Here is a 16,075-nt window from a genome sequence, read left to right on the forward strand (position 1 = left end):
TAATGAATGAGAAGAGCAGTAGCCAAATAGCTAAACATCCTGACTGGCTTGGGAATAAATCAGTATTATGTCACATTAACAAATGACGCTAAATAATCTGATTTAAAGTCACAGTGTAGTCATTGCCAAGAGTTACTGCATGTAATTCTGTTGTGATGCCTCAGCACCTGAACAAAAATCATGTCGGCAACTGATTGTTGTCAAAACCAATTTTAATCTATACACCATTTTGGAATATTCGCAGAAATTAAGATGTGTTCACTGAACTTAAAATCAGTGCTGGAAAGTTGCTGGTGAGTAGATATGTCTGTTGTTAAAACAAAGAAAAATTAAGGTTTTTTGGTCTAGTTTTAATGCCGTTTTCATGCAAGGTTACTCTGTTTAAATGTTATTTTGTTTTAAAAAGCATTTACACCTCCTCTAACTTTAGCTAACTCTGATGGACTAGGGAGTTCTTAATATTTTGTAGCAATTCCTAGTTATTGCACAATGGATATGGTACTGTTGGTTTCTAAATAGATGCTGTTCTTTATTTAAGAAAGTATAACATGACAGGTTATACACTGAGGAATATACTGTAAAGATCCATGAGGAGTGTGAATTGTACTTTGTATTCAGTTATCTTTGATGTGTTCATGACAAGATCGATCCGAAGTTCTACAGTCACTTTCAACAACAATATTGCAAAATGATGCGTAAGATCTATGAAGATACAAAATTTCTATAGGTGTTATTTTTGTTAGTAGGAAGTTAGATGATCTCCATTATGTTATGTTTAATAAATAAGATACACAAATAGGAAAATAATAAAAATGAACCTTGTAACAATTAGTTCTTTTTATATGTAGGTTAAAAGGGGAAAGGAGAAAGATAATGCGAGGCAAAAGAGATCCCTGCTGATAAATGCAGGTCTTGCACTAGCTCCTGATTCATTTCAGATAGTGCTTGACAGTGAAAATGAAGCTAAAGGTAATGTACATACATGTGACTAAAATTCATTGCGCTTGACATTGACAGCTTTGCAGAGTCTTGGGTGTTCGGCATAGTATATAGTGGCAATAAGTAGAGAATATTGCAATACGGGTGAAGTGACAGTTCTGCTGAATTCTGTGCCAAAGCTCCTGTCGATTTCAGTAGGGATCCAAGGTTTATATTGTGAGACTGGGAGAGGAAATGTTATTGTTTTCCCCTTTGAATTAATCTGAATCTTATTGTTGTGCTGTAAGTTGTGCTGTAATTTTATTTTCACTGTGTGCCACTCCTGAATGTTCTTACCCAAGGTCAGTTTTAAATTTTACTTTCCAAAGTTCACCCCATAATATTCTGTGTCAATTACATACAATATTGGGTATTTATTCTATATTGTGATTGTCTTTCTAGTCCAAAATCTTGCTTTTGAGAGATCAAGTTTTGCATGCAGATCTAGGCATGAATTACTTACTTTCTAAAACATGGATCATAAACAGGCATGTTCCTTATGCCACAAACTGCTTCAGTTTATGACAATACAGCTTGTTGTTGAACAACAGTGGACACGGAACAGATGTTCCAGATTGCTTGAATTGTTTTGTCTTGTCTTGGCAATATAGCAAGTGTGTGACTTAGTTAAGCTTCTGAGGATATCCTGTGTACTCCTAGGGTAGAGATAATGCTGGAGGAGGGAATGCTCCAGGAGTTCTGTAGCTTCCAAACCAGCTATTATCAAAATATTCCTGTGTGATGTAACATTTTGGTTTGAAAGAATTAAGGTGTTCCTGAGGCTGTCATCTGAAGAATATTTTTTGATCTTTCCATGACACTTAGAATCATAGAATGGTTAAGGTTGGAAGGGACCTTAAGATCACCCAGGTCCAACATCCTGCCATGGGCAGGGACACCACACACTAGACCATGTTGCCCAAGGCTCTATCCAGCCTGGCCTTGAACACTGCCAGGGATGGAGCATTTACCAGTTCTTTGGGCAACCTGTGCCAGTGCCTCACCACCCTCACAGTAAAGAACTTCCTTATGTCTAACCTGAACTTCCCCTGTTTAAGTTGAAACCCACTTAAGTTTCATTAAGTTTCACTTCAGTTACAACAAACTGAAACATGTTTATTGAAAGGGTAAGAATATATATATATGTAACTTGTATTTTTGAAACACACATAGGACAGGACATCAGATCTGCAGGTGTTTGGGGATTTTTTTCTTTTAAGTTGCATAAATAACTGTAAATTGTCATTTCATTATTTGCTGATGTATGTGCTGGCCTAATTTAGAGAGCATTGTACCCACAGATCCAGAGAAAAGTGTACATTTTTAATCCAAAATTCTTTGCCCTTAAACCTTACACTATAATACTGTCATCGCGCGTTGTACTGAACGTTGTCTGTCAGTTGATCTATGAATATCAGAGCCTTATATGCTAGGTAATGCACTGCAAAACATTTTCAGCAAGAATGGTAAAACGCTACACCTTTCTCTTTTCATTGTATATGAATGTAAGTGAACCTGCAGATATATATATTAAAGCCAAAAAGACTTTATATGTATTTTCTGCTATTATTTGGTGAGTATTTTGAGGATGAAGTTAAAACTTACTCAGTCTTCATTGTGCTAGGGAGCATGTCTTAGATTCGAATAAATGCCCAAACTCATTGAATTTCCCAGTCACATCAAAGTTACTTGTGTTCTAATGCAAAGCATCTCTTCTATGTCATTACATGCAAAAAAATACCTCTTTTTGATGTATCTGTACCACTGAAGTGATTTTCTACCTCAGCAAGCCAGCTTCTTCTTCCCTTGTATCATTATTCTGTGTTGCTAATATCTTTGTTTAGTATTTTTGCCCGGTATCTTGTTGATGAAGTAAACCCAAAGTCAGTATTCTCAAATTAAAACAGAAAAACAAGCTTTAATATTGATTGAAAATGTGTTTGATTAGTTAAGTGTACTTAAAATTCAGCATGAGCGTGAACTGTATGTATTAACTCCATCCCTTTACTCTTGACTGAGGCTCTTTAGAGCAATGCATGTCCTGTCAGAAAAGAGGTGTACGTGAGATATTTGAGGACCAAACAAGGATAAATCAGTTTTTGTATGGACAACTATATCTGAACATACAGAAAAAACAGAATTCATGCTGATGTGGTTGTTTTTCATTTTAGTTGGTTGGTTTGGGGAAAGCTTGAAGAGCTTAAAAAAGTGCTGGATTTTATGTGTTTCAGAAACCAGTTATGAATCAAAATGCATACCCTTCATGTGGATTTTTTAATATCTTGTACTTAAAATTTACCTCAAATTCTTTTGTCTTTTCTAAGTTTCCTCAGGTGAAAGTAGGAGTCAAATAAGCTACCTCTGTGCTAAAGCACAGCATCATATTAAAAGTGTGGAGAAAGTTGATGAACATTTGAAACACCTGAGAAGTGGAAATGACAGAGAGAGGTAATTCCTATAGTCAAGAAGTGTCTCTTCCATCTTGTGTAGAAGTGTCTAACTGGGAAGTTTCTTACTGCAGCTAAGTACCCTGATGGCACCTTGTAAGAGGCTGAATACTTGAGTCGGACCTGGCAAAGCGTTTAAGCATGTGTTTAATCTTCTCTGAAAAGCTCCATTACATTCACATGCTCTGTGTAACTGTATTCTGCTGCTGCTTCTAATGTCTCTCACATGCACAAAATCACCTGTTGGTGTGAAATGAATACAAAGAAAATGAGTGGGTTAAGGCTGGAAGACTGAATAACTTGATGAACAACTGAAAGTTTGCTGCAGTGGGGTTTTAGGTCCTTGTACCATATCACATGCTAGACCATTTTGACAAAGAAATGAAGTAGTTCATTCTGAGTCAGGAAGATTAATCCATGGGCAAATCACAGGTTTTGTTTTATCATTTTGATTTAAAAGGAGATATTTGCTTTTTTTTTTTTTCCTCCCTAAAAATTCCTCTGAGGAAATTTAAAATTGTTTTCTAAAAAATGCTAAATCCAAACGTGTTTTCAAGACTTGTTTTCTGAAATTCTCAGCATCAGTTTTGAAATATTTAGTTTATTTTGCAAGATAGATAATAGGGGTGTCACACATATTATGAAATTTCAGTTGAGTTACTATCCAAAGCAAGAATTTTGACCCACTCTTCATATGCTGAGGGGATTATTTTTAGATTGATAAAGTAATAGTGTTAGCTTTCCTGCTAAGAATTCTTCCATTTATTGATTTTTATTAGACTTAAAATTCTACTGATGATGGCCATCATTAGTGACACGATGATCTTGCTAATCCTGCTTATGAAGTAATTTTATGTATGCTTTTTCTTTGGTAGAATTAGACTTTGGGCAGATTTGGCAAAGGTTGCACGTAAGGAAGATGTGTGGGATGTCTGCCGTGCAGCGTGCAGATTCTGTCTCTGGTATGATGATACTTTGTTTAGGAAGGTAGCAAAGCCTAATACAAAAAGTAAGTGAACAAATTATTCCAAATGTTGTAAGGGGAACTTTTCCCTCATTTATTAGAATTACTTGAAAAAGTCACTCAATATTATTTTTTTCCTTCCCGTGAAGGGATCTAGAAGTTGGTCAGTACGTTCTCTGTTGAAAAGATGCTCTGCCTTCAGAAGTGGTGCGAAAGAAAAGTACTTGTATGAAATTTATTTATCTGTCTAAAGAAATAGGTTCATTCCCTAATGGTCATCTAGGTCCATATTGCCCATCTCTGTCATACTTAATTACCTGAGGAAACTGAAGAAAATGGATTATCGGTCACTCTGTATGAGGCTCATGTGGTAACATTTTTACCCTTTGTTCCCTTATTAGTGGGTCCTCTGAGGTACCCGACCTTGTCTGTGCCTTCTTTCTTGAGGATCTACTGAAAATCAAACACACATGTTAAAAAAGATCTCAACTCAGTGAAAGAGCACTTTCAAACCACTAGCTGCTTGCTTACATGTATCTTGTTAAAGTGTTTTTTTTTTTGCCTGGGAGTTCATAAAACCTGAAGAATAGATGTAATTCTAGTGCACATCCTGTTGGCTGGGTTGTTTTTTTTTCCTACCCAATGTTAATTGAAACTTTTCCACATTTTTCTCTGGATTGTTTCCAACGTCTACTTAAAATATGGCTTAATTTGCCTGTTTTCTTTCATAAATTTTGTATCTCCAGACTAGCCATGTTTCATCTTTCATCTCTTTTTCAAACTAAAGGGAAAATGAAGTACTTACCAGGAGCTCTGGGCAGCCATGCACCAAACCAGTCATTAATAGGAGCTGGTATGTTCTTTCAGAAGTTTTCCATCTCCAAGGTAAAGGTGTCTTTCTCAGACTCTGAATGTTTACAGGAATAGTAATTTTGTCTGTGTCTTTTCCTGGGTAGGCAGGGCATCAAGACACTCTTCATCTCTGTTTAGAAGTGTTTCAAATGGTTCAATTAAAGTTTGTTATGAGGTTGCTGAAGTTGATTGATGCTTTCAGAGGAAGAATGTCACCAGAAATACGGCACTAACTCTGACCGTAGGTCAACGTTCAAGAACAGTCTCCTGGAAACCCATTCATACTTCCACTCAGGTGTTTCTGTCAGTATGAAGGAGTCAATGTTCCGTTTGATAGGCAGTTGAGGTAGTCTGTTTTGGACAGTTTCTGGCTATGGAAATAGCTCCTTGCAGTTAAATGAAACATGAATAGGCTTGAAACATGAATAGGCTTGTAGATGTTCAAGGCAAGGAGAGAAAGCTATGATTGGCTGGAGTTCTCTTGAGAACTGTTGCACCATTCATTTTCATGCTCCACTTAATTTTTCTTTACTACAAGAAACCTGTAGAAGGTCTTGGGACAAGGGCCTGTAGGGGCAGGCCAAGGGGAATGGCTTGAACCTGCCCGAGGGGAGACTGAGCTGAGCTCTTAGGCAGAAGCTCTTCCCTGTGAGGGTGCTGAGGTGCTGGCACAGGGTGCCCAGAGAAGGTGTGGCTCCCCATCCCTGGCAGTGCTCAAGGCCAGGTTGGACAGAGCAGCCTGCTCTAGTGGAAGGTGTCCCTGCCCCTGGCAGTGCAGTGGGTTGGAAGTCGTGAGCTTTAAGGTCCCTTCCAACACAAATCACACAGTGGTTCTCAGATTAGTGCGTGAGAAAAATGAAAGGTTTTCTTTACATATATCATATTGAGGATAGGGGGAAAAGTAGTTGTATTGTGAAGACCCTTTACAGAGGCTTAGCTGGGTTGTCAGGCCTGAACAAAAGCACCTAATTCAAGATGTTCTAGAGTTAGAGAAAAGTAACATACCAGTTCCTATTAATGATCTTTCCATGACCATGGTGAGTACGTGGTTGCTTTGACTTTCTTTTTTTTTCCCTTTAGCTTGGAAAAGAGATGAAAGACAAAACATGGCTTGTCTGGAGAATTTGAATATGTCTAGGCACCAGGAACAATCCACTCAAATTATCAGACTGGAGGTTTTAAGAAAACAAAAGCTTTACTTTTTAACAGAAATTAAAAGGTTATTTTGGAACATTGAAGTATGGTTAAAAAATTAGAGAAAGACTGGTAAGTTAGATTTATCAAAGAGTATTGAACTTGATTGTCAAACCGAAGCTCTGGTTCAGGAAATTGCATGCAGATTCTGAAAAACTGTAAAGGTAGACCAGGATTAAAAATAGCTTTGTGTATCCTGCCTTTCCTCAGACACCCACCGTTGGCCAGCAATGTAGAGGAAACCCACTGTGACAGCTTTTATGCTCTTACTTTGTGTTTACATCAAAATAATTCTGTTCCTTTCTCTTCATTATTAAACAAAAGAAAAATAATGCCATTTTTCTTTCTTATGATGTGTACATTGCCAGAAAGTCAGACCCATCCATGATTTAAAAAAACTGTGATTCTATCCACTACGTAATATCCAGCACTCTCCTTTCATTGATGCAATAAAATTGAACTAGAGGACATGAGTTATATTCATTAATGTAACCTCAGTAAGCATGTTACGACTGGAGCAAGTTATTTACTGCAAATATTGAAGTTGATGCACAAATGCAGCAATACCACAGGTAGCTGATACCTCAGCACTGCTTGAGAAGAACAGGCTTTGAGTGCAACAGATCATACTGATGAAAAAAGTGAATGAAACAATTTTAAATCTGTACTTGTTAAGTCTTGTGGATTTAAGGATATGGAGACATTTTTACATTTTAAAATGGATGTGATTTTTTTCTGATTTGCCTGGTAATAATAAAGGAATTCTGTCTTTTTAGTTTTAGCACAGAAGAAGAAAGCTACTACAACTGTGATGGATGATGGTCAAGGTGACAGCTTACCAGTAGAATCATTACTGACTACTAAATCCTTCTCTTTTGAAAGAGATTTACTCAGAGTATTAGCAGAAATAAGATTCATTAATGCAGAGGTAAATAAATTGCACAGCTGTCATTCATATTTGTTTTATTTAGCTGTGTTTTATGTATAATTTTATGTATAAATCTTAAAGTACTGGAATTTTCAGTTTAATTACTGTCCCCACAGGAGCTAAAGGAAGAAGTTGTTTCATGAAGCATCTTTATCAAAATACTCTGTGAAAGTAACTGTAGCTATAGTTACTGCAGGTGGTGATAATGCATTTTTACAAGGGATTCTACTATAAATGTTTGACACAACATTTCTGGATCCTTACAGTTCCAGCATGGTTAAAAATATATATATAATTTTCAAAATTGAATTATTTAGTAGAATTATCTACAGACAGTTGGGAGACGATGAAGTATTTTACATTGTATTCCATGCAGTTGTGCATGCCTGTACACCATCTGAAAAAGCATTTCATATTTTCTGATTTTTGAAGAGGTAACAACACTAAGTCACAGTTTATTTTCACCATGATCACCTGGATAGAAAATGTGTTTCTGTGTATCTTTCCAGGCAACTGTTCATCTATTAAGATTGCAGGGAATTGAACTGAATGATCATGCTGTACCTCCAGAAGATGCAAGTCAGTGTCATCCAGGATATGTTTCATATCTGTCTGAAAGTGATCCAGAATGGAAAACATACAGGTGCTTTTCTTTGATATATAAAAAGACATAAGAACTGTAACAGTTATTATCATATTCAGATGATAATTGCAAAAAATTATTTCTTCTTAGTAAAATTCCTTGTTACCAGATGATTCATATTTGTAAGTAGTTGTGGCAATGGGAAAAGGATAAGAATCTAAAGAAATTCTTTGAGATAATTTTCTCTCAATTGCTTTCATTTTGGAGTGTGTATTTTATTTTCATTTAACATTTATTTCTTTGAAACTAGTATCCCAACCTTAAAAACTGTTAAATCTGTGTTGTATTGACATTTAAGACCATTATATTCTGTATTTAAAACTGTATTTCCCCAAATCAAACCCTATTTTGTCTTGCTTTATAGCTCCTATAAATATAATGATGTTTGAGTATCTGAATGCATACAATGAACTGCAAAACCAATCTGTTCCATCAAATCAACTGAAGTGAATAAGGGAGAGTAGAACATAGCAAGTGTCAGGGTTTTTTTCACATGATTATTTCTTTCAAAGGAAGAGAGGGGGGAGAATTCTGAAGATGGCATTTGAGCTCTCTTCTGTTCACATTCATGCTAATATTAGCCTTATTGTGATAGTGGTCATGTCCTGAAAGAGCTGGATGTCAGAGTTGTGTTCCTAAGTCTGTTCATTAGGTCTGAAGGTTAAGTAAAGTTTCTCACCCTGTCTGCTTGCAGATGTTTAGTAAAATGGGGAAAAAAAATATAAACTTACCGGAACAAAGATGATGAGGATTCTGTTCCAGAATTTGCTACTAAGCTGTTTTTTGGGCATACCCAATTAAATTAAAAACTCGTAGGCAAAAAGCACAGGTACAAGACACTACTGTGTCTCGTACCATTGACATAGTAATGCCTTGTGCCAGTTTTTGCTTTTGATTCTGTGACTCAACCGTGGCAATTCTGTGCGGTCATTCGAGACTGTGTTTTTTAATATTGCTTTTTCTAAGTAAAAGTACATCTTAATAATAAACTAAGGAAAAAAAAGGTTACTGGAAAGAAAATTATTGCACAGTCTATGAAAAAGATCTTATTCTATTAAAAATTAATCTATCATTTCAAAACTTCTGGAGATACTTTGAGTGCAAGAACACATGTAGTTACTAAATGAAAAAGACACATTGTGTGGAATGCCTTGTGTCTGTATTCAAATTGAGCCCTGTCGTGGATATTTAAAGATTTCTAGCACTTTTACGTGGATTCACACATGCCTTTTAAAAAGCCTGTGTGGATGAAGTGTGAACTATAAGCTGATAGCATTTGAGTGTCAGAGACTATTCAATTTATGTTGATTCCAGTTCCTTTCCTGAGTCATCTTCTGATCCGAGTAAAACATAATTTAATATAGAAAGACTTAATAAATGCAGCTGAAAAGTAATTATATTTTTGTTGTTGTCCATTAAGATGTGCTGCTGCATATTTAATCTTATGATATAATTCTTAGTGTTGAAGTTTTGGAATAACAGCTTCTTTATACTAACTTTATAGTTTATGGATAGACTGCTTATCTCAGGATGCTATGGAAAACTTCCAACGTGCAGCCAAAATAGGAGAAGAATTGAATGAAGCTTGGATTGTTCACAATGCTGTGGTGTATATCTTAAACTACAATAGACATCTTATCTCTTCAGGAAGACAGAGGGAGATCACTGAGTACCTGCACACTCTTCTTGGAGCCATCAAGACTGTTGGGCACAATGGGTAAATTTAGATGTTTGGTTATGAACATGGTCTTTGTTTTCTAAAACAGAAAAAATAGTTTTACAAACACTTTAAATCAGTTTGTGCTGTGAATGACACTTATTGCTGTCTTTCATTCAACTTTATACTAAGCAATATTAATTTCTCTTCCCTGTGGAATAGCAATATGTTCATGTAAAATAGCATTTTGTTGAGCTAGTCAGAAAGAATCGGGAAAATTTGATTAGCCTATGAGTTTTCAGGAGAGCTCAAAATGTGTTTGCTTGCTCTCATGTGCTCTGAAGTTGAATTACATAGTAAATATGGTTCGTTACTCTATATTATTGTAAATATGTCTAATCAGAGCAAGGTGAAAAGGAGGGGGTAAATGTGCACATTAATAGACCATAAAAATGAGAACATAGATTCCACTGTGGTTTAGAGAAATCCTGTTGCATAGTAAATGCATAGGAGAATGATTGACAGAGGAGATGATCAAGTTGAAGTCTTACTGTGAATGAAACGCTATAAATTGGAGCACATTTTTGACAGCAACCTCAGCGCTGGGCAGACTGTCAGGGCCATCAGCAAAGCAGACTTTTTTAACAGTATTGGGGAGCAAAACCTAAAGTACTTTCTGTGCTGAGGTGAACATTGGTAGTACCTGCATATTAATGCTGAGATTTATGTTAGCATGTATCAGCAGTAATGTCTTAGTCATAATTCACTTTGTGTTTTCTCAAAAAAAATAGTAATTCTAGCACAGCAGTTACAGCAGTTGATGGAAGGTCACCACAGTGTAATAGAGAAATGGAATTACGTGAGGCCTTTGCCTTAGGTGATTTTTTTTAGGAAGTAGCTGTTATTTTCATGCATAGCAAGCCACTAACAAAAAAAAATATTTTTAAATGTGTTTGTCTGACATGAATATGTTTGGTTTTGTTTTTCTGTGAGGAAATAGAAATGATAGAGCTGGAATAATATGAAGGAAACTCGTGAACGTTGGTGTGGGATTTTGTACCTTTAGCCATTTCAACTGCTTTTACAGTGGAAAAAGATTTTGTAACTTCCATAATTTTGCTTTTTAAAAAGGCTAGACTTTCAAGTAATGTTTATTGCTTGAAAGTAATAAGCTTTTTTACTTCCTTTTACTTTGATCTGATGCATTATGCACTGCTGATTTTTGTTTTCTTCTACAGAAGTGCTGAGATTTTACTGATGTTATGTAATGCTTTGGCTCGAGGCTTAATTCTTTGTTGGATTCCAAATCCAAAACTTGCTGAGATGATAAAAAAAGATGCAGCAGACAAAAGCAGAAGAGCTTCAGTAAAGAAACACGAAAAAGCAAATATCATCCAGTCTTCTTTAGTAGATCCCAGTGGACTTACTGATATCAAAGCTGCCTTAGAGGTACAAAGCCCTCAATTTTTATAGTCATCTTTGGTCTGCTGTCATATATTACAATTCATATAAATTAAATGATAGAAATGTTTTGCAAAAAATAAGCTACCATCATTTACAGTTCTAGCAGTACAGGCCCTCCCCAAATGCACGCTGAAGTTCCTTACCAATTGGAGCTGGGGACTGGAAGTTCTATTTACTATATGGTTTGACTTTATAGAGATGTTGTTAACCTTAGACATGCATGTGCAATAATTTTAACACAACTAATGGATGGCATATTCCATGCAAAAAGCTTTCCAGATTTATCCTGTGTTTCAGTCTCTTTTTTTAATTCTTGGTGTTCAGATTTGTGAATTTGCCCTAAATGTGATAACTGGAAGTGCACCTAATGAAGCAGTACCTATTGCGGAACAGCAGCAGATCATTGCTACGTGGGTGAAAGCCAAACAGTTAAATCAGCAACAGATTGGACATAAACTTGGGCCAGAGGAGGAGGTACTTTGCTGGAGTCCTGCATAATGCTGAAACTTTTCTTTGAAAAACCTAATTTCATTATGAATGAAATTACCAATGTGTATCTTCTATATATTTAAATACAATGTGAAAATAAATTTTGACTGTAGTTCCCATAAATCTTTATGGAATACAGCAAATTCTTTACATTTGGCATATCAATGAGTCTACATTTCTTAACTCTGCCTTCTGTCTTTATCTGCCAAGAATAATTGTGGTAATGTTTGCTATATGATGACTGTATAACAAAGTTGGGTTTGAATTCATATATTGAAAATAATAAAATGGGTACGTGAAAAATGAGAAAAATCATCTATATTTTATATTGACATTTATTATGGTCTGTTCCTAAATAATGTTTTATTCCTATCTTTTATTTTATTATACTATAAAGCCATAATCCCTCAGTGGTACATGAATTTATCTGCATTGTGTTGCTGCTATTTTTTTCTGATGTTAAAACTAGTAATTCAGAGTTCACAATACTAATTAAAAATAAATAAATAGTAAAATCCCCCATTTAAGGAGACAATGAAGAGAGGAGGTCTTGCTTTTTGATTCCAACCATAGTTATTATTACCTTCTCATCTTAATTAACTTCCTTAACAGTGTTTACTTGAAAAAGCAAAACCTGTTAATGTATTGCTTTTTATTTCTGCATAGAATAATGATGAAGCACAAAATCCTATGACAAGAATTCTTGTTGGTCTGGAAATGTATTCGTGTAATGGCTTGGGTCTCATGGATTTCACTGTTCCTAGCTTACCTCAGGTATTTATTTTATTAACTCTCGACTTCTAAGAAATTGCATAGTATCAATGTTTTTTCAGTTTCAGTTTTAGGTGGAGGCAAAATTAATTTCTACCTTCTGTAGAGAGCTTTCTTAAAAGACTTAAGATGTATTTCCCCATTTATCTAGGAATCTGGTGACATTGTCCTTTTTTCTCCAGACTAGGATCTGTTCCTTATGAACAGATAAATATATATATAAATAAATATGTTGGTATCTAATTGTAGTAAGTTGGTTTACAGATTTATGCCAAATATTATGAGTTAGCTTTAGCTTCAATGGCTTAGTTTTGGAGAGCAGTACTGTAGTAGCTTCAGTTTTACCAATTTATTAACAATATTCATAATTGGTATTTTATTTTTGCATTATTATTATTGCAAAAGCAAAAGGAGCAAAGAGGATCCTATAATGAAACTATGCATGAAACACTGTTATTGTAAGAACAGTGCTATCTCTCAGTCTTATATTTGGCTTAACTAAAAGGGGCTCTGAATTTCGGAAGTCTTTTTCTACTGATTTTCAGAAGACTGAAGATGTGATAAGTACTGACAGATATTGCTGGTCAAATGGCATGCACACTTGCAGCTAGATGTACATGCACTAGTATAATACTTGCTACAAGGTGAACAATGCTTCTCTGCTGTATATTTTGAATGTTCTTGTGACCTCAGTTTTCTAGATTGTTTTCTCCTGTACTTGTTCTCTGTGCAGGTGGGTTGTGTGGAAGGTACAGCTGTAACCATGTAAGTGCTGTAGAAAAGAACACTTTTTTTTTTTTTAATTTGTTTGTTGCTTGGATTTTTTTCCCCTAGTTAGTGAAATCGGCTTTGGAATGCAGTTGGTCAGATTCCTTGGTGGAACTGCAGACACTGGCACGATTTACATATTTTGCATATGTATCACATGACTATGAAACAGTGATGACTTGTTCCAAAAGGATCTTGCAATCAGATGAGAACATTTTCCATGATAGAGATGCTAAGAAATGTGAAATGTAAGTACATGGAATTTTGCATGATACCGTGGTATACTTGAACTAAGTTTTGAAGAAAGGGTAAATGCACCTGATCACATAATTAAAAGCGAAAGAATCTTTTTTATTAAACTATACAGTTAGAGGTGAAAGCAAAATTTTCCTATTTCTGCGGCCTCTGTCAGTATCAGTTACTTAGGTACTGCAGATGATGTTTTAGCTCTGCATCATAGCCTGAGTAAAAGGCAGTGTGTGATCCAGGTTGTGGCTTCAGACCCAGTTCACAAAGGTATGTGAATTTTGTTATCCAAGTGAATCAACAGGTCATACACACATGCATTTGACAGTCTTCCGGGGGAGCATTGCTTTTCTGAAATGGTCTCTGGCAATCATGGTCTTTTCAGACTTTCATAATTTCCTAGCAAAAAGTAGCTGACTCTAATGCTTCTGCTGATGCAGATTGTGGCTGTCCTGAGCTGGTTTTAATACAGAAGAGGTCTACACAGCTCATGAACAAGATGGAGCTGTGAATGACAGTGAGAGAGCTACTGTATTCCAGGCTCTGGTGTCAGGTAGTCTTTATGGTCTTTATTACCACCTATGCATGTGGGCGAATTTCTTCAAAAGTCCAGTATCTTACTTAACTAATAATATAAATTTTGATCTCAAAGGAAAAAAAATAAAATGATCTGTATATAAAAGAATCTGTTGGTGGAGGTGATATCCTTTAATCCTTCTGGTCTTTTTAATACAATCTCCTGGAAAACCAGAATGTAATTTTATCAAAAGTGGAAGGAATCAACCCCACTTAGTAACAATTTTTTGGAATGTACGAAGTTTGAAATAAACATGTGGACCGCTGAATGTAACTTGCTGCTCATTTTTCTCTCTGAAAAGTAATTCTCAAAAACACATTTGCTACATGGGAAAATGATGTGAAACCAAGTAAGATAACTTAGTAAGAAATACCTAGTTTCAGAACATTACAGAAATTGAGAAAATAACTTGCAGAATATCTAGCAATCTGCAAACTAGTGAATAATAAAATGCCTGGTTCTTTGACAAGAAATGTAGTCATGGATTGTCAAGGCTGTTTCCAGAGAAATGGAAGATAAATTTTGTCTTCCCATGGTAAAGCACAACTTGAGGACAAAGGAGTTAAATATTTAACTTTTTTTTGGTTGCTGATAGCTTGTACAGTAGAACAGTCATGTCCTCTTGTGGACACAAGTCATAACTACATGAGGGTTCTCACTCCAGGGTAGAGATACCATATATTTCTGTATATGGTTGCACACTGTAACCAAGGCATTAAAAAGAAGTCTTGCAAATTGTATTACTTCTTTTTGTATAAAATCAGTATTAACGAAAGTTACCACATTTATTTAGTTAGTCATTTTAAAATTTACTCTGGGGCTGAAATCTACATTCTTTTAAATTTTGTAGAATATGCCCCAAATCAATTTCTCCAGAGGCTCGTGCTTACTTTACCAGACATAAGTGAGACCAATTGCAAAAGAAAGTATAAAAATTGTCTAATTTTTCCTATTTCTGTTTTTAATTGCTTGCCAAGTAAGTTTGAGTTTGGATTAATACTTTCTTTGTTGTACAATAGTCCATAATGGGGAGAAAACTCCAACTGTGTTTTCTCCTCTTGCTAAATAAAGATGATTTTTTTAATCTTATTTCAAAGTTATCATCATTAAAGTGATGAAAAAGATATTTCTGATATCTTTTCACAAAATGCTCAGGTTTTCAAATGCCTTCTGATTTTAAAAGAAAAGTCAGTAGCAGCATTTGTAACTTCTAAAGCTAGGGACATCTATTTAGTAACAACTTGAAATCATCATTAATAGGAACTGGCATGTTCTTACATTGTAAGACTAACGCTTCTTGAATTATTTGCCTTTATTCAGGCCTGGTAACAGAGCGAGACAAGAAATGTTGAGCACTACTGCCTGTATAAAAGGGAAGAGTATAATGGAAAATTTGCCTGGAAGAAAACATTTGCATGTAGAAGCATCAAAAGCCTTTGTTCAGAGTGCCTGGTATGTTTTATTTTGAGAGAAGACTAATACAAAACAGATTTGGGGATCTACAGTTGAAATGCTTAACAAAGGATTTGAAAGATGTTTACAGTTGGTAAATTTATCAAGTACTTCCACATAGCTGATCTTGTAATGTCACAAGGTCATTAGAAAATCCGGTCAGAAGGGATCTCAGAAGGGGTCTAGTCCAAACTCCTGCTTAAAGCAGGACCAGCCCAGGGCTTTATTGATCTTGAAACCCTCCAGGCATGGTGACAGAACAGCCTCTGGGGGTTCCACTGGGGGTTCCACTGTTCCACTTCTTAACTGTACTCATGGGGGAAAAGTTTCTGCTTATAAACACTCTGAATCTTTCTTATTTCAACTTAAGCCCATTCCTTCTTGTCCTGCCATCCACTATGAAGAATCTTGCTGCTGCTTCTCAATAACTTTGTTAGGTTATTAAGAAACTTCTCCTTACGTCCTCCAAAGCCAACTCTTCTCCATGCTGAACTAACCCTGAACTCTCAATCTCTCTTCTCAAGGCAAGTGCTGCAGTCCCTGAATGATCTTGATGCCCCTCCGCTGAGCTTGTTGTAGTTTGTCCACATCTGGCATATGTTGGGTGACCTAGAAATGAATGCAGTAGTCTAGATGTGGTCTAAA

At 35.7% G+C, this 16,075-nt stretch overlaps 1 protein-coding gene across 1 annotated transcript in view; it reads left to right on the forward strand.

The window, feature by feature from the left end:
* CFAP46 (cilia and flagella associated protein 46) overlaps window positions 1–16,075 on the forward strand; it is a 75,302-nt gene that overhangs the window by 19,460 nt on the left and 39,767 nt on the right. The window contains exons 10-20 of the mRNA XM_061376770.1: window positions 849–969; window positions 3,303–3,426; window positions 4,301–4,434; window positions 7,212–7,363; window positions 7,873–8,006; window positions 9,511–9,723; window positions 10,902–11,112; window positions 11,452–11,601; window positions 12,283–12,390; window positions 13,222–13,403; window positions 15,299–15,430. Of these exons, the coding sequence (XP_061232754.1) occupies window positions 849–969; window positions 3,303–3,426; window positions 4,301–4,434; window positions 7,212–7,363; window positions 7,873–8,006; window positions 9,511–9,723; window positions 10,902–11,112; window positions 11,452–11,601; window positions 12,283–12,390; window positions 13,222–13,403; window positions 15,299–15,430 (1,661 nt within the window). The remainder of the gene's footprint in view (window positions 1–848; window positions 970–3,302; window positions 3,427–4,300; window positions 4,435–7,211; window positions 7,364–7,872; window positions 8,007–9,510; window positions 9,724–10,901; window positions 11,113–11,451; window positions 11,602–12,282; window positions 12,391–13,221; window positions 13,404–15,298; window positions 15,431–16,075) is intronic.

This window comes from Neopsephotus bourkii, unplaced genomic scaffold, assembly GCF_033783945.1.
Source record: "Neopsephotus bourkii isolate Nb327-2 ecotype Australia unplaced genomic scaffold, CSIRO-AGI_Nbou_v1 NB_1735, whole genome shotgun sequence".
NCBI lineage: Eukaryota > Metazoa > Chordata > Aves > Psittaciformes > Psittacidae > Neopsephotus > Neopsephotus bourkii.